This window comes from Taeniopygia guttata, chromosome 3 (assembly GCF_048771995.1).
Source record: "Taeniopygia guttata chromosome 3, bTaeGut7.mat, whole genome shotgun sequence".
Classification (NCBI taxonomy): domain Eukaryota; kingdom Metazoa; phylum Chordata; class Aves; order Passeriformes; family Estrildidae; genus Taeniopygia; species Taeniopygia guttata.
Window position 1 is genome coordinate 40,585,303 of NC_133027.1, and position 23,594 is coordinate 40,608,896.

The following is a 23,594-nucleotide window of genomic DNA, read 5'->3' on the forward strand; positions in this document are numbered from 1 at the left end:
AGAGTCACACAGACTCTGCCTTGCCCTGCCATGCACTGCCCTGCGCTAATGCAGGGTGGAGGGTGGAGTGAAGAGATAAGGGTCAACCCCCCTGTGCTGCACTTCTCTGCACAGCAGGACCTAATTGTGCCAGAAATCTGCATTCAGCATGCTAATATCCCATAGAATTTGGGGGAAAAAACAGATAACAAGCATGGTTTGCTGGTCTGAATCCGCTCAGGAATAACTGATTTTTCTCACAGTTTTCTTGGCTAAAAAATTAAGGATTTCATAATTTCTTCCCACATGATTTCTGCATGCAGAAAGAGAATATTTGATGAATGATGCAAATAATGGACTATCAGAATTTAGATCAGGAAGTTAGTTTTACCTTCACCTTACACTCTTAAAAATATTACGCCTTCTGCCTCCAGTGTCTGTGTTTGAGTTCCCCTCTGTTATTCTAATGCATACACTATTTTTCTCCTGAAGCATCTAAGAATAAGAACAAACACATACATTGAATATGCACACAAAGACAGATATATATTGTTACTTCCCCAAAAGACCTTCCACACTAAAATAAAATTGGGATATATAAAAACTTGAAAATATTGGAAAAATTATGCTTGTTAAACCAAAACTCTTCACCACTGTAGTGAGCTAGTTTTGACTGGAATTGAGTTAATTGTCCTCATAGCAGCTATTATGAGCCTATATTTTGAATTTGTACTGGAAAAAGTGTTGATAAGACAGGAATGCTTTCTTTATTGCTGAGCAGTTCTTGCAGAGTCGAGGCATTTTCTGCTTTTCACCCCATCCCACCAGTGAGTGTGGTATTCACATGCCCTCTGAAGAAAGAGAGACTTAGCTTTCTCAGGATTTCTCCTGAGAGAAGCTGTGAGAGAAGCAAAGAGAATAAAAATAATTACTATCTCATTCACTGCTTCTGTGTTTGTGCCCATGTGGAATGTGGTATGGAGATTGTTTACGCAAGGTGATTGCTTGATTGGATTCTGGTGATGGTTGTTTGGATTCATTGACCAGTTGGATCCACGTGTGTGTCAGGACTCTCAGGAGAGAGTCACGCGTTTGCTGGTTGGTTTAGTTAGTGATAGTTCTTGTTAGTGTAATATAGTTATTGTATAATATAGTATAATAAAGTCATTAATTAGCCTTTTAAAATCACTGAAATCAGAGCATCATTCTTCCCGAGTGGCGGATCCCAGCACCGATAAGTGAGGAGGCTGGAGGTGCACAAGAAATTGGGAATGGGCGCAGCTGAGACAGCTGACCCCAGCTGACTACAGGCATATCCATTAACATATGGTGTCATGCTCAGCTTATAAATGTGGGGAGAAAGGAAGGGGTAGGGGACATTTGGAATGATGGTGTTTGTCTTTCCAAGTCACTGTTATGCTTGATGGGGCCCTGCTTCCCTGGGGATGGCTGAACACCTGTCTATCAATGGAAAATTTTGAATTAATTCCTTGTTTTGCTTTGCTTTTTTGCATGGCTTTTGCTTTACCTGTTAAACTGTTTTTATCTCAGCTCATGAGTTTTCTCACTTTTACCCTTCCAGTTCTGCTCCCTCATTTCACCAGCAGCTGCACAGAGCTGAGTTGGCAGCTGAGACCAAACCATAACAATACCCTCAAGTATACCTAGGCTGTCTTCACCCTCTAGGATGCAGCACTGGGCCTATATACAAGCACTCCAAAATTAAGTGAAAATACTAGCTCACAGCTACTTTTCTCAAACACAGTTTGGTCTCACCCTTGCTCCCAAAACTGAGAAGTTGGCCATTATTTAAGTTTTCAGTGAAGATCTTGTAATATGCTTATTTTCAGGATCTACCAGATCTTTTGCAGACAGCCCTGAGCTTGTTCTGCTCATACTTGGAGCTGGCAGAATGCAAGCAAGGTCTCATCCAGAATTCCCATCGTTTCCTTAGGCAGCTCTTTGCTCTGAGCAAGGCTTACTGTATTACTCCAGGCACGGTGCTTTCAGTTCAAAGCTGGCGAGTATGTTGTTGACTTAGAGTACAGGTGAAACAAGCTTCTGTAAAAGTATAAAAACAACTCTCCACAAGTATATGTTTATAAATATTTATGGTCTGACGCTATTAGCCAGAATTTCAGGCTACAGGCTCTTACTGAGATTTCAAAATCCTACCTGGAGCTCAAACTCAGGGCCATAGCTGTCGTACAGAGCCTCACACATGCAAATACAGAACTTGTACTGCAGACAAGTTTTTCCACAAAAACAAAATCAAAATCACTGTCTTCTTTGTATTTATTCTATCTGAGTACAAGGGCTGTCTTTACATTACCAGACTGATGTCCAAGTCTGCATTTATCAATATTGCTAACCTAGGGGAACATTCTGCAGTGGTTTTGCAGGAGGTATCTCAAGAGGCAGAATGATTTTTGAAATATGGCACAGATTTGTTTAGTGTCTGCATGAACTTTGAAGCTTTGGGCTCCATTGACTTAGGCCAGTGGATTGGGTAGAGAGATTGCCGCATGATCTTGCCAGCTATGTCAGTTTCTGTGTTCTACTGTAGGTTAACATGTAAACCCTATATTTTTATCAGGTATTCCTATTTTGCTATGATGTCTCCAGACTGAAAGAGTGAAGGGCTACTGCAGACTCTCTTACAACTGGCTATACATTAATTATGGTTCTAGTGAAATCTCTATAGAGATTTCTCTATAGAGATGAACACCTGTATTACAAGACTTCTGCTGCAGTATTAATGGAATATTTCATATATAATATTTATTATATATATATAGTACTAATGGAATAATTTATATTCAGGATATATATATAATATACTGGTGATATGGCTCAAGATTTTAGTGGAATTTTATCATATAACTTTACCTTTAAAGCCTTCTACTCCAAAGCAACTGTATTATACTGGCAGGGAAAAAAATATTACCATAATGCTTAAATATAAATATTCAGTGAATTCTTCATCGCTTACAGTGAATCATATTTCCTGTCTCTCTAATATACACATGCAAGATTACTGTGGTTAAAACTTCCTTGATGAAACATCCAAGATTATTATATGTCTGAGAGTATAAGTATTGCTTTTGGACATTTTCTTTTCTTTTCTTTTCTTTTTTTATATTTTTATATTTTTACAGTTTCTTTTTGAATTATTAGTTTGTACAGCTTGAATGTGAAGATGTCTATACAAGTGACAACCACAAGTCTTCTTAGAAATCCCGAAAATCTTTGAAGCTTTTGTTTCTCTGTCTGGTATGTTTTAACTCTGTGTGACCCGAGTGATTGACTTGTAGTCTGATTACTTATGTGGGATTCAAACTCTAATGTTGCTGAAACCTTTAGACCTCATCGTGCTACCATGCAGTTTCCTTACACACTTTTTTTCTGATCTAGATGTAAGAAAAATCCTTTCAAAGAATAAAAATCCCATCATTTGTTGCCATGTCAAGCAGTCAAAAATATTGTTAAAACTTTCCTTATGGAACCATGATGGGAATTGTGCCTTTGTAAAAAGGAAATTGAGGCCTAGAATGAAGCCAGAACTGCCAACAGAGATCTGGTGTTTTAAAGGGAACCTGTCATGAATTCTAACTATGCTGAATGAAATCACACTCAGCCTCTCTTGCTTATGAGGCACTCCACTTACTCAGAAAAAAAATGTGTTCAACAGGTATGCCAGGCTTTTTCATCCATTTGTCTTTTCACTCTACGAGTCATCTTGTTATTGCAGTAAACATTCTTCTCAAATAGACTCAAATTCTTAAAAAAAAAGTAGTTTCATCTTAATAAATCCAGATAAAGGAGAATATACCCAGCTCAGCTTTTGAAAATTACCCAGTGAATAATGGCATAGAAGTGGCCTGGAATAAAGCAAGTAAAGTCACATATTTTTCAAGAGCAACTTTGTGTTACTGCAATTATTTACTGATATGAAAAAAAACTAAACAAAAAAACAACAAGTAAAAACACCCACACACAAACAACTAAACCCCAAGCCAAAAACAAAACAGTAGTAGATGTTGTATTATATCAAACTTTCTAATTTAGCTCTTACGTGTCTGGCTAGCTCAATGAGTTAATCTAGTATTAGATTTACTAATTTGTTTACTACAATTTGTTACTGTTCAACAAATTGTGCAAGCACGAATCGTTACCAGAAAACCTGAAATAATTACAATACAGAATGATTGCAAAAATATATTCCTTGTTTTTATTTTCCAAATTTATAATATAAGAACTCTATTGAAATGCAAGATACATTGACTGTGTTTTGGAAAGACAATGAGGTTAAAGAACCTGCATACATGTGTCAATAAATAATAAAGAAAACTATTAAACTCTTCTGTATGGGTCGTTTTTTTCTGCAGTGATATCATCTGTGCATTTTTATTATGACAGTTATGCTGTTGTCACTGGATTTGAAATCCTATCTGCCTACTATTGTTAATTATTTTTAATAACAACTAAATAAATATACATGAAGTTAAAATTACCAGTTTGTACAACCATAGCACTAACTATCCAGATTAAATAACTAACATTGTGAGTATGAAAATTTAAGCTTCCAACAAAGGACAAATAATTTATATATCTATCTAATCCTCCCTCAGTTTTACATGTGCATGAATACCACATAAGACATGTGCTGCCCTACCTTCACACGTTTTTTACTATACCTACACACATTGTCCAATGCAAATAGACTGTAGCTTGAAATAATTACGAACAAGAGGCTGTAATAGCAGTCTGTTCATCACTGTGTTATTTTTGTCAAGAGCAAAGAAATTGAAACTGAGCATCCTGAAATTGCTCAGAATGACTCATGACAGTGTTAAAGTAAATTATATTCTCCTCATCTATTGAAATGGGGGTAGTGATATTTACAGTGTCTGGTTTTGTTTATGAAGTGATTTGGAGATGAAAGGTTCAGTTTCACACTGACTCCTTCCGTTGTGCCAAAAAAGGGTCTTGCATTTCCTTCCCGTGGAGCCATATGCCCCACAAGGACAAACATTTGAGTGTCAAAGTGCTCTGCAGATACAATCCTTAACATGAGTATTAGGTTAATAACTATCTGAAGCTGCTGTGAGAAATTAGAGCACAATCTTCAGTAACAATATTATCCTGAATGTCGTTCTAGATATACATATTTCCTTAGTATTAATATTACTTTCCTGTCTGATGTAATTTTGTTCCTGTGTTTTTGTTTAAAGTTTTAAGAGGCATCAGAACGGGGTTTCATAAAATCAGTGTCAGGAACATATCATGAATGTATAAGAATTCTGATGCATTTCAGCTCTAGAAACAGAAGTCTTCAAAACAATTTTAAGTGAAAAACTTAATGTAATTGTAAGTGAAAATTTTCTCTTATCCTTTCTGAGGAAAAAGCACCAGAAGGCTATATAGCATTTTCAACCACATATCCTTAATTGCAACACATTACACAGTGGAAGTACTGGCAGCTGTACCACCTTCTCAGAAATTATGTAGTCTGTGTCTTTGTCTCAGCAGATGGTATTTTTATGACCCACAGTTCCTATCCTATGCTCAGAAAGTCTAGAGAAGAAAACAGAAACCAAGCAAAATTGGGAATATAATTCTCATTTTGCATTTCAAAATACAGTAACAAAGTTTTTCAATCTTAATAATGGCCTTAACATTAAGAATTATGGAAATAAATGTTCTGATTTCATTGATACACAGTAATGTGTTAAATACATCTTCATGTGGAAATCCTGTGAATTTATGTAGGTGTCCTACCAAGTATTAGTGACTTGGGCAGAAGAACTTCAAGGAAACAAGTGTTGTTTGCAAAGAAAGCTTCTATATGATCCTGGAAAAACACACCACTTCCTGCTGTTCACTTTTGATAAGGCTGAGTTCCAGCGAGGTTTTTCAGCATCTCACATCAATTCCATATAGTATGGCCATGTTGACATATAAATAGCAGATCGTATCAGATTGTTTCACCTTCATTAGTATGGATTTGATCAATCAAGAATATTAAAATATATACCTCTCTTCATTTTTATCTTATCTCAATCTACATGCTTATTCAAATTTCATTTTGTGCTCATTTTGCCTGGAGTGGAGTCAATTTCCTTCATAACAGGTAGCATTGAGTACCACAGGGTGTCACACTCAGCATATAAAGCTAAAAAAGGAAAAAGGAAGGGTGTGACCTCCAAGGTGATGGCATTTGTCTTCCCAAGTAACTGTTATAAGTAATGTAATGAAAGCAATGTAGAGTCTTGCTTTCCTGGGGATGGCTGAACGGCTGCCAGCCCATGAAAAGTGATGAATAAATTCCCGGTTTTGATTCGCTTGAATGTGCAGCTTTTGCTTTAGCTGTAAACTGTCTTTATCTCATTCCCCAATTTCTCTTGTTTTTATTCTTCTGACTCTGCCCCCATCCCACCATCAGAGAAGTGAGAGAGCAGCTCTGTGGGACTTGGTTGTTGTCTGCATTAAACCATGGCATATTTTGAATGGTATTTTGAAAATAGGATAGGTGATTCAAAATTCTTCATTTTTTATATGTTCAAAGATTTGCAACTGAGCTTAGCTGCAATAAACAGCAAGAAGACTTAAAAGTAGTTCCACATCTTTTAGTTCATTATCAGTATGTGAATATTCTGGTTCATACTGTACACCATTTAATAAATGCCTTTCCCTAGATGTACAAATACAGATGCACCATCATACACTCAGTTCTGGTCTTTGTACTGCTGTAAATCTACCATAACTCCCCATTGGCTATTTCTTTGGTTTCTATCAGTACAACTAGAGGACAAATATGGCCACCCTAACTGAATAAAAAAAAATGTGAACAGCTTCTACCCCTTTATCAGCTTGTGAGAAATAGAACAAAGCAAACAAATAATCTCCCAGCAGTTAGAATACCTAAAGAAACTGTCATGCTGATAAATCCCAGAGTACTTCTTGAGTAAACAAGTGTTTATATTTAAAATCCACAATGTCATTCTAAAGAATTCATTCTATCCCACTCATTGCTCATGGTTAGAGCTAATTGGAAGCCGTTTTCTCAGTCTATTGATGACTAATGAGTGGCATTTTGATTTTTTAAACACAGTATTCTTTCATCCAATGTAGAAAGGCAGAAGAAATTAGTGGTTTCTTAACTTAAAATTTCAGAGCAGAGAATAATTTACATGGTGAAAAGGCAAAGGAGGACACACAACAAGCCTTATTTAGACAAACGCCTCACTGAGAGCTAGGAGAGTTTGGGACCACAAGTAGTAAGCAAAATCAATTAACTTTGGTCTAACTCAAGTAAAGTTATTGATTTTATTTAAGGATTTGATCTTCCATGCTCATTAGTTGCCAGCATGAAAAATTAATCTCATTTGACAGGACAGTATTGAATGCAGAGATTGCAAGACTCTGAGTTAAAAAAGTAGAGGGTAAAAGACACTCTGTATTTATATGCTCAGAACTTCTTGGTGGTGTGTGTTATGTCTTTCATTCTTTCTATTTTTAAAAATATAAAACTATGAATATCTATACAAAGTTTAGCTTTCTTGCCCAGCACTGTACCTCCTTTCATGCTGTCAGCACAAAAATTATGACCTATCCATGTGTTTGAATAGATGTCTTCATAAGCTCCTTAAAGAATGATGAATAAAACCATTTACATTTCTATAATATACAACCAAACTAGAAAAAATGGTCAAAAGATATGTCCAAGAAAAAGAGACAGTAAAGAAAAATATAAGTTAAATATAAGTTTTGCCTTAAAAATAAGGCAAAATGTTAAGTGAACTATATCCTGACGGAGCTTCAGGGATAATACTGCTTCTAGCTGGCTCTGGAAAAAGACAGTCCACACTAGACTTTGATTTTTGAATTTACTAAAAGTAGCAGGTTTCAGATCAAGACCTGGAATTTCAACTCCCAAAGATCAATAGAGTTTGGGAGTAGCCAACCATATCATACAGATCCTGGTGTGGATTTTCTGTACATCTTACACTTGCCCTCCAGTTGCTGTGGATGATGTAAATTTTGAAGAGAGGTCAGCAATGACCTTGCCTTGAAGGAATAATCAATCAGAGATGAATCTTTGCATTTTTGCCTCAGGATTGTGGAAAGGCACCCTCCTCATTCTCTGCTGATTGCATTGTGTGAATTCATCAAAATCTCTCTCACCTGTACAGAGCAATATACAAATGTTCATAAGTGACAAGCACTGATGGAACCTGCCACTTGAACTAGGTATGAAAACAGTGAGTAGTAGGAGGAAGCCTTATAAAGTTTCAAAGATAATATTGTTGCAGACTTTTCCACTTCATTAGTTTTTATTTGATCCAAGTCAATTATTTGCTCTGTGCTTCTACTCTACTAACTTCCAAAGTTTTGGTTTTTTTTTTGAGGGCAGGCAAAGTCATTTTGTCTTATCACCTGAAGTGTAGATAAAAGATCATTTATTATCAACTTGAAAATATGCATGATATCTGATGGTCTGACAAATAACCATAAGGAAGATATTCTTACAATAAACACATTCCCAGAGCAACTAGACTACAGTGACACCAGAAAACAACAGCCTAGTTTTCCCTCTCAATCCCAAAAGCAGCCTCTGCTTTCCAGTGCTAGGGCAGGGTAACAGGCCACTGCCCAGGACCTCACATACAAAGCAACTGTACTGTTCTAATGTGAAGCAGAAATATCTCTCACTTCATACAAACAGAGCAGACCCAAGACCCAAAGCAGACAGATGTCCCAAGGAGCACACTGCTGAAAGTGACCTGGATATGGCTCACTGCTCACCACAGCTTCTCCAGAGTCCTGAAAAAAATCAGCTTTGCTGCTGCCATCCAGGAGAGGCTGAGACATGAAGGCTGCTGCTTATGGTGCTCCAGTCTCTATAAAATCTTCAACCCCTGTGCTCTACCATTGCCATCCCTGTTGTCTCAATTGAAACAGCAAGCCAGTTTCCCCAGGATTTCTTCTTGACTCCCCCATCCACCTCTGTCCCCTTTCTTCTGTTTCTTGTGCTGTTCTGGCAGGAGTAACCCAGGGTCAGTCAAAACCTGAATTGTCTTTTTAGAACATCATATTAAATTTTGCCAATAATGCTGAAAATCACTGCACTACCTCTGAAAAAAACATAAACTCAGAGTCATGATTTACTTCTGTGCCACACAGCACTGAATCCTGCCCTGACCTTACAGTATGTTCTAAACCTCCTGTCTTCAAGCAGATTAGCTGAGTTTGAGCATACACTTAATTGCTGTCTTGAGCTAGGCTAGATTAAACCTTTAGGTCTGTCAAAACAGAAATATTTTAAAGAGCACATGAAAAAATAATCCAAAAGAGGGACACCATGAAATTCCATCAGCCAGAATTAATGTTTTTCCTTCTGCATGTAAAAAGTGAACTGGGTCATTCAGCATTCAGTGACTTTTTTTCTTACATGCTTTACCACACACAGTGATTACTTCTCTAGATTTAGATCACAGTCACAGGAGGTTTAGTAATTTAATATTTTAAAATGAAGTGGCACTTCAAATTAAAGGGGCACAAATTCTGTTTGAACATGGCAAATGCTGATCGTATAATTACATGGCAATTAATTTTCATGTGGTATCTGTGTGATTATGAGATAAATATATGGCTTTTCTGTCTTCCAAACAGCATAGCAGTTTACCAGTTAATTACTTTTATATCTGCTTAGTGTAATTACACTGTAATCCATGAAAGTCTGTACATATTCTGTCATTACTTCTTGTTTACTAATAGCAGCACACAACTGCCTTAGGTCAGATCTCATCCTTTCCTCAGTATCCTGACACCTTGGCATAGGTGTAGTTCTACAGAGGAAAGGGAATGCAGAAATTCAGGAGAATTTCTTGGGTGCTCCTCATGTTACAGACCATGTGCAATGTGCTCTGGTTCTGCTAGGATTTCTTGCTCTGCAAAGCAATGAGATTTCCAAGACCATTGCTAGAATTTGAATTTTCGTATTTTGGACGTAAGACAAAGAGAGGGGCTGAAAAGCTTTGCACCATTCAACTACATTTTTTTCCTGAGTTGCTTTATTTAAATACAACAATACTTAACATTCTCTATGCTTCTTCCAAACTTCACATATCACCAGTTCATGAAAGCATCTCAGTGTCTCAGACAAAGAAATAGTTCAGTTGAAGAAAAATACTCTAAATCTCATCAAGCAACTTCTCCATGTCCAAGAGAAAGATCCTCCCACCTGCAGCTGGAAAAAGAAGTGAGGGAAGGGTAAGAATGTGCAGTTGTTCTCTGTTCTCACTGGTATTCAAATTTAGCAGGCTGCTGTTCCAGTATGAGAGATTACAATGATGAGCATTATCCCACATGTGACATGAATGGAGAAAAGACATAATAAAACTATAGTAGCTCTATATAACTTGTGCCTTGTGGTTTGAATATCTGCTATGGGCTCAGTCTGTGTGTATTGTTCCTATTGTGCAAATGCAATTTTTTTCAGGGGGAGAGAAAATGCTGCAAGGCATTTTCATTACATTTGCATTTACATTTATTTACTGCATCCCCTAATTAACACTCATGCTTAGATATGTAACTTAAGCTCCCCTCAGTGACTGACATCCTATCTAGGGCATTGTGCATTACCATGTTTTGGTAATGTTGCTTAAACATCATATGGAAAAATAAAAATGGGCTGAAAGCATAACTAACAATTGGAATATTTAATCTATTATTAAATCAAAGGCGTGTTTAGGAGGTTCCAGATTAAAATTTTGAGGACTAGGAGATACTCTTCCATCATGAAACCAAATGCCAAGAAAACTGATTTTCAACAAGCTATGTGAGAGAAATTATATTTTCTAGAGTCATGAATCATAAATCGTCTTCAAGGCAAATCATTGTGACTTCTCTGTGGTAGCAGTTTCAACATCATAAACTATACATCGTTCTAAAATGGCAGCTTGCAATGTCTTTGTTAATGGCACAATAATTCTAGATTTTTACTCAGATAATGAATTTTCAATGTATCCAAACTTACAGCATCAGACTTCAGAAAGTCCTTGTTATTATGTTTCACTTGCTAAAGTCAACAGTGTTTTGAAAAACCTTGTAAAATGTTAATTTGTGCACTGGAAGTAAGATATGATTCACCATCTGTCACAGAGGTTCACTGGTTATATTTGGATCCATTAATAAACTCATAGGTTGCAGATGAGTAAAGGTGAGCCACCCCCCCAGCGGAAGCAGCTGGCCCAAACCTCTGCCTTGTTTCACGGCCAGACTGTTAAAGTTCATTCTGACTCAGAGAAATCGCATGGTATGGGAAAGATAAGTTAGTCACTCTGTCTGCATAACAACCCGCCCAGATGGATCCCTGTTGGATTGCAGGTCTGGCCATGCCAAGCAAGCAGGATGACACCTTACCTTCCTCTGCCTCTGGAGTTCAACAAGAGCTTCAGGAGACTCAGAGGATTTAAAGCCCTCTCAGGGCCTTTGTGAACAACTCTTCACTTTTTAAGTTTGAAGTATGAGCTAAAGGTTTCAAAGGTGGCAGCATTTCTGACCTTTAGCAAGGAATTGACATCACTTGTCAGTTAATCTCCTGATTGCATCATTGTTAAACGTTTCTGCTTCTCTCTGTGTTTCTAATTGGTTTGTCTGTTGAGATATTTACAACAAAGGAAACTGCTTTTCAGCCTAGCATTGTCTGAGCAGCAGAAGAGATCTCAGAGATTGCATTATCCTTACTCAAGCATCAGTTTTCTGGGTGCGTTTCAATGGCATTTTTGAAGCTTGAAGGAGAGGTAACCTGGAGATGAAAGAAACTAGAGAATCTGCCCAAACCTTATCCTTTCTCCTTCAGGTCTACTTTAGCATTTGCTTTTAAATCAGTAATGCATTCTTTTAAACAATCACCAGACCGTAGCAATTTACCATACTTTGGTTCACAATGTGAAGCATACATGAAATACAGGAACAGGATTTGTTTCATTATGTGTCCAAAACAGGGACTTCTAAGTTAAAAGGCACAAGCTGACGTCAGTCTGAGAAGGATTCAATACACTTAACAGACCACAAAAGCGCACACACACACACACACACACACACACACACACACGCGCGCGCGCGCGCGCGCGCACACACACACACACACACACACAAACACACACAAGTTGTAAAATTATTCTTTTTCTCCTCATGGGAAAGAACATTTCAAAAATTGCTGGCAGCAGGAATAGATCCTCAGCTTCCATTAGTCCATTATTTCAGAGGAATTGTGCTCCAAAGAGAAGGAAACTAAAAGCTGAAGTCCATCAGGTAAGTAAACTGAAAAAACTCTGGCAAATTTCCAGATGGTGGCTGTCTGTCAAGAATAGCTCATGAGATCTATCCCACAGCTTCATTACAACTTCAGAGAAGGTATGATACAGTGTCTCAGTAGTGTTACCGATTCCATAGGAAGAATAATGTCTGTTAAGCTTGTATTTAAGATGTTAAGTATATCTTTTTAGTTTATATTAAACTACTACATTACAAAGTTTTGAAATTTGACTTTTATCTCCCTGGAGTTACAGATACTCATCTTTTTAAGAAAATATAGGAGAATCTAGATGAAGGCAACTTGAGGTCAATATCTTATAGATAAGGATTCACTTTCCTGTGATCATAAATGACTAATCAAATTTGTTTTTTCAGTGCTAATTTCACATGGTTGGGCATATCATAAGAAATAAGGATCTGTAGTTCCATCCCATGGTTGACACTGTAGAGAGAACACCACTAGGATATCTCATTAAATATATGCCTGAAAACTGTATTGAATTTAGTGTTATTACTAATGAAAAATTCAATAACAAGACAAACTGAAAATTCACAAAACATCAAACATTTTAGCTTAAAAGAGAATGAGCCAACATATTCTTTGTTGCTCTTAATCATCATTTTGCTTTGTCAGTCTTTAATGGCAATCTGTCACTGACAATATCTGGCATACAAACACCTACCACACTCTTATATGTAAGACTGACTGTGCATGTGCATAGATTGACATGAGTGGGAAAGATTGTCTTACACCAAAAGCCATATACACTCATATATCTAGGTAATCTGAAGTGATTTGACAAGACTGTAAATAAAGTGTCATTTTCCTTCACAGGAAACAAAGTGGGAGAAATCCAGCCTCAGAAGTCTCTCTCACTATATTTTGTCTTCCTGTGAAATTCTACCAAAGAATGAAGGAAATACTTTCGGCCACTTTCTCATTTGACTTTTACTCACAGAATGGTTTGCAACCAGAGGTAGCCCATCCTAGAGTTCTCTTCTTTAGGTAGGTATTTTGAATTCCTTCCTCTCAAAGCTCTCATAATAATTATCACATTGACATTAGGATTATTCCAGTCTTAATGATCAGTATCTAAGAGTGGGTTTTCCCTTTGCATCAAGGTTCATCCATCTCTCAGCTTCATTTTCAGAGGAAGAGGCTTCTGTGATCTCTTCTCTATGTGTTCATCTGTGTACCTAACCTTGAAAAAATTTCAACTTAGAGGCCAGTTTCTACCAAACTTAACAAAGAGGCAAAAGTTCAAGGATATTAACTTCTGACATGCTTGAGGGTTGGGATGAGGACAAGGTAAGTAGATGAGACATTTCCCATTTCCACTGAAATGCAATTCATCCCATATTAGATGTTGAAATGAAGGAAAAAATCCATAGGAAATCCTTACAAGGGAAACTTCTGTCAACAGCAAAATATAACTATTTTATAATAGTTATAGTATATATATTATATATATATATAATATATATATATTTTTATATATATATTTAATATATATATATGATATATATATTGTATAAATATAAAATATTCCCTTACTGTGAAGCAGGGATTGTGACGATTTAGTTCTCAATGCATAAGAAAAGAGACAAGAGATTATAGCCTTTCTTTTCATGGTAATAAAAGCTTTGTTTATCTTGGTCTGCTTCTGCAATGCGAATCTCAGTGCATGAATTCTGCAAAAACCAATGACCCTACAGTAAAATCAAGTTCATCTTGCTCTAGAGAAAGTGAGATTTTATTTTACGAAGATACCAAAGTTAAAATATAAAAAAGTAGCTGGAAGATATACATGTAAGTTCACTGCCTATTTCTTTTAAGAGTTCATATTTCCTCTTTGTGCTAATCAAACAATGCAAAAAAAAAAAAAAAACAAACCTCAATATTTGTGAGTAATTTATCTTAGAGATTAGAAATAAAATTGTATATTGCATTGCATTACAGTTCATTTTTATATATAAGCAAGCATGGCTTAGCTATAAAGTATACAAGTGCTGTGAGAGAACTAGGGATGGGAAAATCCTCAACAGAAAGGCAGGGAGAGGTCAGAAGCAGCTGAAGGAAAATAATACTTGGTTCATTCCTCATACCCACATGCAATGACAGTTTATAAGAAGGACTATGACTGGCTTTACATCATGTGTCAGCTTTCCTGCCTGCTCAGTCTTTATTGCTGTCAAATTTTATTGTTCAGACTGACATACAACTGAACACGACTTTAAAGGGTTAGGGCATTGTATTCAAGTGCATTTCTAGCTGATTTAAATCAGGAAGTTGCAGCACTCCTGATTCCCCTCCCTGTCTCCCTAACCCTTACAACTTCCCAAGCACCAGCAGCACCAGAGACAAACATGGGAACTGCATGGCTGCAGTCAGAAGATGGGACCCTGACATCCCTACTATGGCCAGTTTAAATTCTGGTGGAGAGATTTCCCACAAGCCTGTTCAAATACAGCTAAATGCAACAGAGGAGAAGGATGCCCAACGTGCAAGGGCAATATTAGATACCCAAGCAATTATATATATATATTTTTTCAGAGGTGTCTCATTCTTTTCCTGTACAACCAAGACCTTTCTCTAAGAAGCCCCTGCAATAACTAATAGCTCCTTTGTGCTCTACCTTCATAGTCACCAGGTCTGGATGAAAGAGTTGCATGCTTTGATTGCCAGCATCACCCAGACGTGATGTAAAAGACATTTTCCTTACATTTACATAGAACCACCTTGTTTCACTTTGTGCCCCAGTGCCTCTGAGCACCACTGAGAAGAGTCTGGCTTTGACCTATAACACTGTCCCATCAAGTATTTACACTCATTGCCCAGATACATCCCTTCCTCGGGGCTGACCAGCCCCCGGTTGAAAGATCTGGCAATCTCAATCATCTTTGTTACTTCTTTCTGGATCTCTCCTGCCTGTCTCTTGCTCTGTGGAGGCACACATGGACACAACACTCCAGAGCTAAGTAGAGGGAAAAGATTGCCTCCCTCCTCCTGGCAGTGCCAAGGCTGTTGGCCCTCCTCGGTACACGGGCACATTCCTGTCTCATGTTCAAGCTGTTATGCAAGATTTTTATCTCTTTCCTGGAGAGCTGATCTCCATCTGGTCAGCTGCCAGCCTACACTGGGACATGACCTATTCCTTCCCAGGTGCAGGACTTTATATATCCCATTAAAGAATTAGAATGTAAAATAATTTAGCACACAGAATCATTTATAAGGCTGCTTTATGTACCTCAGAATAATATGTACTTGAGAGGGCAGATGCTGTCTGACCATGTGCAGGTAATTTTCATACTGTTAAATAAATATGTCTCTTATGTTAGGACATTTTCTCACCTCTTACAGAAAACACAACAATCAGTAGAAATAGCTCAAATATTGCCTGTCCAGACTGAGCTCTATTGCTTTCTTAATGTGAATCCAAGTTAAAAAAAAAAAAAAAAAAAAAAAAAAAGTGGCACTGTGTGACAAAATCTCAGTTTAGTTACTCAGGTTAAAATGTGAGAATAGGTGCAAATTTAATTAAAAAAATAGATTATTTTTAAATTTTCAAGATTTCCATTTGAACAGGCCTAAAATAGCAGATTATTAAACAATTTTACTCTTGCATTTTCCCAGAGTAAAAGGTGGTAGCAGAACCAGAGATCTGATTCACTAAGGTGGTGAATGACCTCAGCCCCTGCTAAAACGAGCTTCTTACTAGATGGAGTCCCAAATGCTTTATGTAAAATATCACAGAGGGAAGCCTAACTCAACTTGCTTTCCATATGGGAAGACACAGACAGGAGACTGACAGAACATGATACACAGGGATTCATGTGGCGGTTAGTTTGTTATTTTGATTTTTTTCAAAATAAGGATATGGTCTCCAACTGCTTTTTTTATTTTCATGGGAGCTTTAATTTCAGCTCTGTTTCCATCTGTGGTTCTTCATTCAGGGGAGATATACCTACAGCCATAGAAATGTGTAGTGCGAAAAGATAATAGATAGGACAATTTAGATGGGATAAAATACCTTGATGTTTTTACAATGAGCCTTGGAAGCTCAAATCTCAGTGCCTGAGACAGCAGCTGCTGAGCAAGTGTCATCCTGTCAGGCACTTGTTGGGAAAAGTTTCACATTTTACGAGGCTTTTAAAATTATAGGCATGGTAACATTTGTTTGTAACCACAGGGATCTCTTTCAGAGTGGTGCTTTTGCCATGCAGACCCCCAGCTCCTTCCCTTGTTCCTTCCCCCAGTAATACCCAGCCACAGACCAGGACACACAATACATCCTGGCTCACTCCTTGGCCTTGGAGAGCTGCAAAAACAACTAGGAAAACCATACAGAAAATTCCTAAGTGTTGTCCCTGAATAAAATATTTCCATGTCTTTCCATGTCAAGACAAACCTGAAGCCAGAAAGGTGAGGTATGAACCTAGTAGTTTACCATGATTCTATGACTGTTCTTGGATGACCCAACATGTTCTGAAAACATGAATTCTGATAAAGGATTTTCCTGCAGTTCATTCCTACTTATTTGTCCCATGTAGATCCTTTGGTGTCGTTAATAAAATTCATCTGTGGCTTTTCCCTTTCCTTTACTGGAGAACTACTCTGTTCACTTCCTTCCTATCTTTCTATTTCACAGCTATAGGGTATTTGTTTCACATCTTTATCTGTCTGTCAAATTTAGTTAAAATTGGCCACAGAGATTGTGTGGTTTTTTTGTAGGGGCAACCAAGAGCAGCTGACAACTAAGCATTTTCTGTGTGGAATCTGGATAGAAATACCTAAAAAATATATAATACTCTCAGGAAGCATGAAGCTTCACATATGCTAGATGATGGAATTATCTAATTTCTACTTTTTTACAATAAAATTAGAGGAAAATCCAAATGCTTCATTTTCCCAATGAAAAAACAACTTCTTTTATTTAATACTTGAAATTTTTGAGTGAAGCTTCAATGGCAGGCTCATTTTAAAGGAAGGGTGTTTTCCCTTTCTTATGCCAAACCATAGAACGCTACCGTTGTTAGAAACCTTTGTCCTTTTAGCTTAAGTCTGACCCAGAAGTCAAAACTGCAAATTGCAGTCCACTTACAAAAGCAGACTGTACAAGTGTTAAACTTTTTAATCTCTAGAATGTCACACTCCAGCTCAAGTTGCTATTCGTTAAACAGGAGCTGTTAATGTTACTTGTTGACAGCATGAGTTATCACTTTTTGACACTCATTATCTTGCAGCAAAGCTCTTTAGACTTTTTTGGACCCTTTCTCTGTGATTATGTTGTATTAATTTTTTTTTTTTTTTCTGTAAAACAGTAGCTCATTTATCATTTGAATTGGGAATTCCCACAGAAGCCTAGTTTCCCATTGAGTTATTAGTTAGAAAGTAAGAGAGATGTAGTCGTTTCGGATGAAATTTGGACCAGATTATCTTTGAAATAAGGTAAAAACTATATTCTCTACCTAGACTGTTAATTCCCCTTAAAAATGTTTCAAATATGGTTGTGTTACTTTCACTGACCAAAGACTTTTTTGTAAAAGTAAGAAGGAAAGGAAGGAAAGCATGACTCTTAATGTCTGAAAAATTCATCCCTTAAGTAGTAAGAGGAATACAATGTTAAAAAAAATTAGTGGGATGATAGAGAAGGCAGGAATAAGATGATCTAAGGTAGTCTGTGACTCAGATTGTCTTTTCAGCAAGGTTTTGTAGCCTGTGAAGTATCACATTATACTGCAAAAATAATGGAAGCAAAAGTTTGAATTTCTAATCCTTTAGCAAAGCAATTTCTTCTTCCAAATTAATGTCAAAATATTGAGGATTTTTTCTCATCAAAAAGTTCATAAAATCCCTGATTCACAAATAGCTAAATATTGTGTTATGAGTCAGTTTGACATTAAATTGGATTATCTGCCATCCCACATGGTCTCACAGGAGCTGTACTACCTCTAGTTCATAATCTACTTCATAAGCAGTGCTCAGCGTCAGGACTTCATCTTTCACAGTGCACTGACACTTGTGATTCTTCATATGTTTCGATCAAAGGCTGCTCTAAGGCACCATGGGAGTTACAATCCATCTGGGCAACAGAGATTACAGAAAGCCTGGAGGCAGGACTCTAACCACCTAATGGACAGGTGCTATGAAATTTCACTGACAGAGGAGACCCAGGTTAATTCTGAACTGCAGTAATATTCCAAATTTGACAAAAATAAGTGATTAGGCATTCCTAATGGATTATTTCTTAAAATCATCAACATAAAACCAGAAAATGCATTTTGTGTAGCAGTTGGCCTCCTCTAGCTGAAATAAATAAACCAACATTTTCACCATACCTCCTGGTATGGTGCAAGTTGATGATTTTAGACTAGTGCAGGAGAATGTGAGACAGTTCTAAGGAATGACAGAACTTTTCCCCTTTGATTCTTTGGTTGTGTAGAGACTTTTGACAAGGCATTGCCTCAGAAACGCAGGACAGGCATGAGTAGCTGGACTGTTTTAAAAAGTCGGATGGCAGGATGTCAGGCAATGTCACTGAAGTATTCTGATGTTTGATAACTCTGTAACTAGAGTCATCTATTTCAGGTTAGATTACTAATCGATTGAAAGAAGTTAATTCATCTGAGCAACCCAATTATGTGAGCTACACAGGATCACATCAGCAAAGGACTATTGCATATCAAAGCATAATAAAATTGAGGTCATGTTGAGAACCAAGGGTCACTGAGGTGTTGCTTTATGCTTTATCACCACTTAACAACAAAGGCAAAGAAAAATAATCTTCTAATCAGTCCAGTACGAAAATTCAAGACAAGAGGTCTTTTTATGCTCTTTGATACTATTCTTATGCAGCTGGTCTTTGAACCCGATTTTTGGACCAGATTTCTTTGCCAAAAATGAATATACTTTACAGGATCTTTTTCATGCTTGTTGTGGGGTTTTGTTTGTTTGGGGTTTTTTCCTATTGTTTTAGAAAATGTGGATGAGACCATGAAAGAATCATGTCTCTTTCCTTACACAGCATTCTTTTCTAAGTAATTTCAGCCTTTATTGCATCACGTTTCCTATTTAATCTAATAAAGTAGCTCATTATTTCTTAATCATTCCTCTTGCCTTTGCTGTTATGAAAAGGTTGGAGTGAGATGCAGGTAAGAGAGAATTAAATGATAAGAGTATACTTAATGTCCCTTGGCATGGCTAGAATGAAAATCAGCCTTGTCAAACAAATAAGATTTCATTTTTGTTGAAATTACAGGTTTGATTGATGAAGATAACTGCACAAGAATAATTGAATAGCTACGCATTGACACCTGAAATTTAGCTGTATTTATGAGCAATGAATTAATCATCCAACTTATAAACCTTCAAAAGTCAGTGGAGAGCATTGCTTAGCACTTCTTCTAAAACAGACTACGAAAGTATTTCCTGTCCATGACAAACACAATGCAATGCAAAAAGCATTAGCATTTTGTGGTAAAAAATGTTACAAATTTAGAACATTTCACAACAGAGTATATAGTCCTTCTCTATCAGAGAATATTTAAGTCTATACATAAAGCAAGAAACAGGTATTGAGACCATTTTATGAATAACTACAGTAAGGTAAAAGATTACATTTGGGATATGGGAAATTTGGGTTGAAGTCCAATTTTTAGCCTGAATAAAAGTGAGAAATCTGCATGTAGACTCTCCCAGTTCCTAAGAGGTGGATTTATCAATACCCTGGAATGCAATTCTGTTGTCTTTAGTTTTCATTACACATTCCTAAATCTAAGAAACCTCTCTGTAATACTTATCAAAATCAGCTTTTAATTCCAACATCTTGGCATAATCCAGTGATAAAAATCTTTTAAAATACTGGCCTATGACTGTTTTCTATGGAAATGTGGTAGGGCATGACAATACAGGTGACACTAATCAGTATCTTCTACAGTGATATGGAAATAACATAAACTACTGCTGATAAAGTTGTATCAACTGATGCAAAGATGAGTGGAAGGCTGAATAATGGTGATGGTTGGTAAATTGCTCAGTAAACTGAGTCTATTCAGGCAGGATACATTACACTAAAATATGTATGAAGCACAATATATGTAGTACAGAAAGAGGGACTATTCTGTGGCCACAGAAGCTGTGAACAGGGCTTAGGATTCCCACTGAGTTAACTACTTCAGCTGAGGATGGATGCAGGCCCTGCTCAGAATGTAGATGACTCAGGTTGTATGTGTGTTTCTGAATAATAGTAATTACTAAACAGCTCTCAAATCGAACAGAAAAATTGAGTTATTCAAATTTGAACAAGTCTTACATTAGCAATTTTATAAACAGAGGGGTAAAAGTGAATTCCTCTTCCCTCACTTCAAATGAGCATTTAATAGCTTCAAGAGAAATAATTTTTCAGCCCAACAATTTTCCATGTTTTCTTAGTAACATTTGCTTCTGTGTTCTTGTTACCAGATGAAGAACTGTCTGCACACCTGCTGGGTTAACACAATGCTTATTCTTCAAAAACCACTGGCCTATGGAACCACACAATGCTTATTCTGTGGGATCATGTTAAACATTAACTGAGAAGAAGAATGGAAAGTAACCAGCTCAGTTATGCCAAATTTTCACCAGTTCACCAAGCAGCCAAGTATGACTTTGGGGTCACCAACCACCAGGGACCATGAAAGAGACCCCCAGTACAGAAGAAGGAAAATCAATGAATATGTATGTAAAATAAAGTATATATTAAAAAAAAAAAAGCTTTTTCTGCACTCAGTATGCATGATATTTTGGAGAACATATCCCCTCATGCATCCAGATAAATAAAGAATGCCTGCTTCTTAATGTTACATTGGTGTTAAGGAGTTTTATTTTTACTGATTTTTGGTAACAATCTCATCTTTGATGAGATTGTGCGGGAGCAAGTTATTAGCGTTCAACACTTCCAACAAAATTAAATATAGCCTCTGCACTAAAAAAGCCTAGGTTCCCATGAGTTTTTAAGGTACATCATAGACTTCTGGTGTGTTAAAAAAAAAAAAAAAAAAAAAAAAAAAAAAAAAAAAGCCCTGCTAACTCCAGTTAGAAATCCAAGCCCCTTCCCATCTGGATTGACTGGTAGCTCCAAAGGATATGCTCCTAGAGGTGACTTTGCTTCAAGTTTTACACATGCAAGGTACTTTCCAGCTGTTTTCATGAAACTAGAGAACTAGCCTGCAGTTTAGGCAAGCAAATTGAAGCCTGTCATTTGAACTTCAGTTTTAGATAACTAGTGATTCTGTTACCATGCCCTAGCGCAATAACCACTAAATGGAAAGCAGTAGGTGTTTATGAAGGGCTCCAGAAGTTATTGACTACCTTAATTCTGTGCTTAAACTACAGTCATCAAGATCTCTCTTCAGAGAGATCTCTAAAGGACCCAATTCTCTGCCTTAACTGTGCAGGGAATTTAGCCAGATGCTTTAAAACACTTCTTTGCTAGGAGTGGAAGGATAAATACATTATGAGTTCTCAGATAAATGGTAGTCAGCAGCAGCAGCTGTATGAAAAATTACAATAGAAGAGAAGAATCCTGAAGTCTGTATTAGCACTGAAACATGAATGTATCATATGATTCCAAGTATTTCTTTCCACAGCAAGCATAAATTGTTTTATTAATAATTACTCTTTTATTTTTATCTCTAAAAAACAATGTTCAGCGTATTTTAAGTTAGCTGGCATCCAAAGTTTTAGAACAAATTTTCTATTTTAAGGAAAATTGTGTGAGAAGATTTTCACAAAATCTAGTATCTTTTTTTACATTAGATTATTATCGATTTATTTATTTGTCTAGAGAGCAGGGCTTAATAAATATCAACACTACTTCATCACCTTTTTTAAGCTGATATTACCACTTACCATTATTGCTGAGAAGCTATTGCAACTTGATGAACTGTCCAGCAAGAATCTAACTGATCACTGAACTGGTCTTAAATAAGTCAGGAGAATTGCTGACAGCAAAGCCTGTGCACTGAGAACATATAGATCTGCTAGACATGCACTTCTGTTCATTATATAGCTCCACATTTTCATTTAGTGTACATAGAGAATTTCTTATCATTGTGCTACCTGCAGTTTATGATTTGACTTGGATTTGTCACCCTCTTTCATCTGTGCAGTAGCCCAAAGCACAGTGCTTTTTCTTCCTGAATTTTTGATGCTCTTTCCAGCATGCTAGCCTATGAGGGTTATTTTCTCCACTATTCAGTCTTTGTCCTATTTCTTGTCTTTCTTTAGCTTGATACACTTGTTCCAAACGGATGGCTGTTTTACTTCAGTGCTCTCACAGAAATTCAATAGGAGATCTCTTTATAGAGATAAAGCTGTTCCTCACATAAATCTCCCTAGAAAACTGGATTCATATAGTCCATGAGAGATTCAGCCTTTGATTAGGTATTTCTTTCTCTGATATCATATAGGAATATACAAAATTCTTAACTGTGCATGTTTTTGAACATTTTTTGATCTGCAGTTTTTGTCTCAGAACTCATCAAAATGCTCTTTCCCGTGTTCATACAGCATTTCTAACAATGGTGTCCCACTTATTTGTTTACTTTTTTTGTCTCATTAAAATATTTAAAAGGCATTATCAATTTTTTTAAAATCTGTATCACAGGGAGTCTGTATACACACATTTCTTTCATCCATTGCTTTTACACAAAGGTATTTGTATCTATGCTTCAGCCTGCAGCTGTGTGATTTTTTTTTTCCCTTCGGGACTGTAGTGTTCAGCAATTTATCAGTGTCTTCCCAAGCATGAACATCAGACAACTGAATATTGCTACTGTTTTTCTTGCATCACCTGTTAAGTAATATATAAGAAGATTCTTTTTTCTTTGGCCCATTGCCTCTTTATTAAGACTTAGATATATTCTAGAACAGTAGCCAGCATTCTAGGCACATGTTGTCTTCTCAGTCCCCTTTCCTTTTGCAATGCCTTTCCAGAATTTGTAATTATTGCAAAGTTTACTAGAGGGTAAACAAGCAAGCAGCATCATTGACAGTGTTCAGTAGCTTTAGCTCTTCTCATGGACCAATAATTTAGTAATTCCCTTAATACTCTCAGTACAACTTCTTTTCTGTAGCAACAGCTGAATAGCAGCTGATAGGGAAGGAAAAGTCATTGAAACTTTCTGGAAATGTTAAAAACTCATTTGGAAGTGTGAATCTCCAAAAAAGTTAAATTTATGATGTAAGGATCAAATTAGTCTTAGTATCATTTTGTGGATATAAAATTTCTTTTGGTATTTCTGTACTTGGG

At 36.7% G+C, this 23,594-nt stretch overlaps 1 protein-coding gene across 3 annotated transcripts in view; it reads left to right on the plus strand.

Moving 5' to 3' along the window:
• The window catches only part of FUT9 (fucosyltransferase 9), a 144,922-nt gene extending 123,868 nt beyond the window's left edge, over positions 1-21,054 (plus strand). The window contains exons 5-8 of one of the 3 annotated variants that reach the window (XR_012054969.1): positions 13,139-13,309; positions 13,426-13,612; positions 16,561-16,726; positions 20,765-21,054. Coding sequence is in view for 1 of the 3 variants with exons in the window: in XM_072926675.1 (XP_072782776.1) it covers positions 13,139-13,309; positions 20,765-20,768 (175 nt within the window). In the remaining 2 variants the exon portion in view is untranslated. The remainder of the gene's footprint in view (positions 1-13,138; positions 13,310-13,425; positions 13,613-16,560; positions 16,727-20,764) is intronic. The other 2 variants (XR_012054968.1, XM_072926675.1) reach the window with 2 other exon arrangements.
• The last annotated feature ends 2,540 nt before the right edge of the window (positions 21,055-23,594 follow it).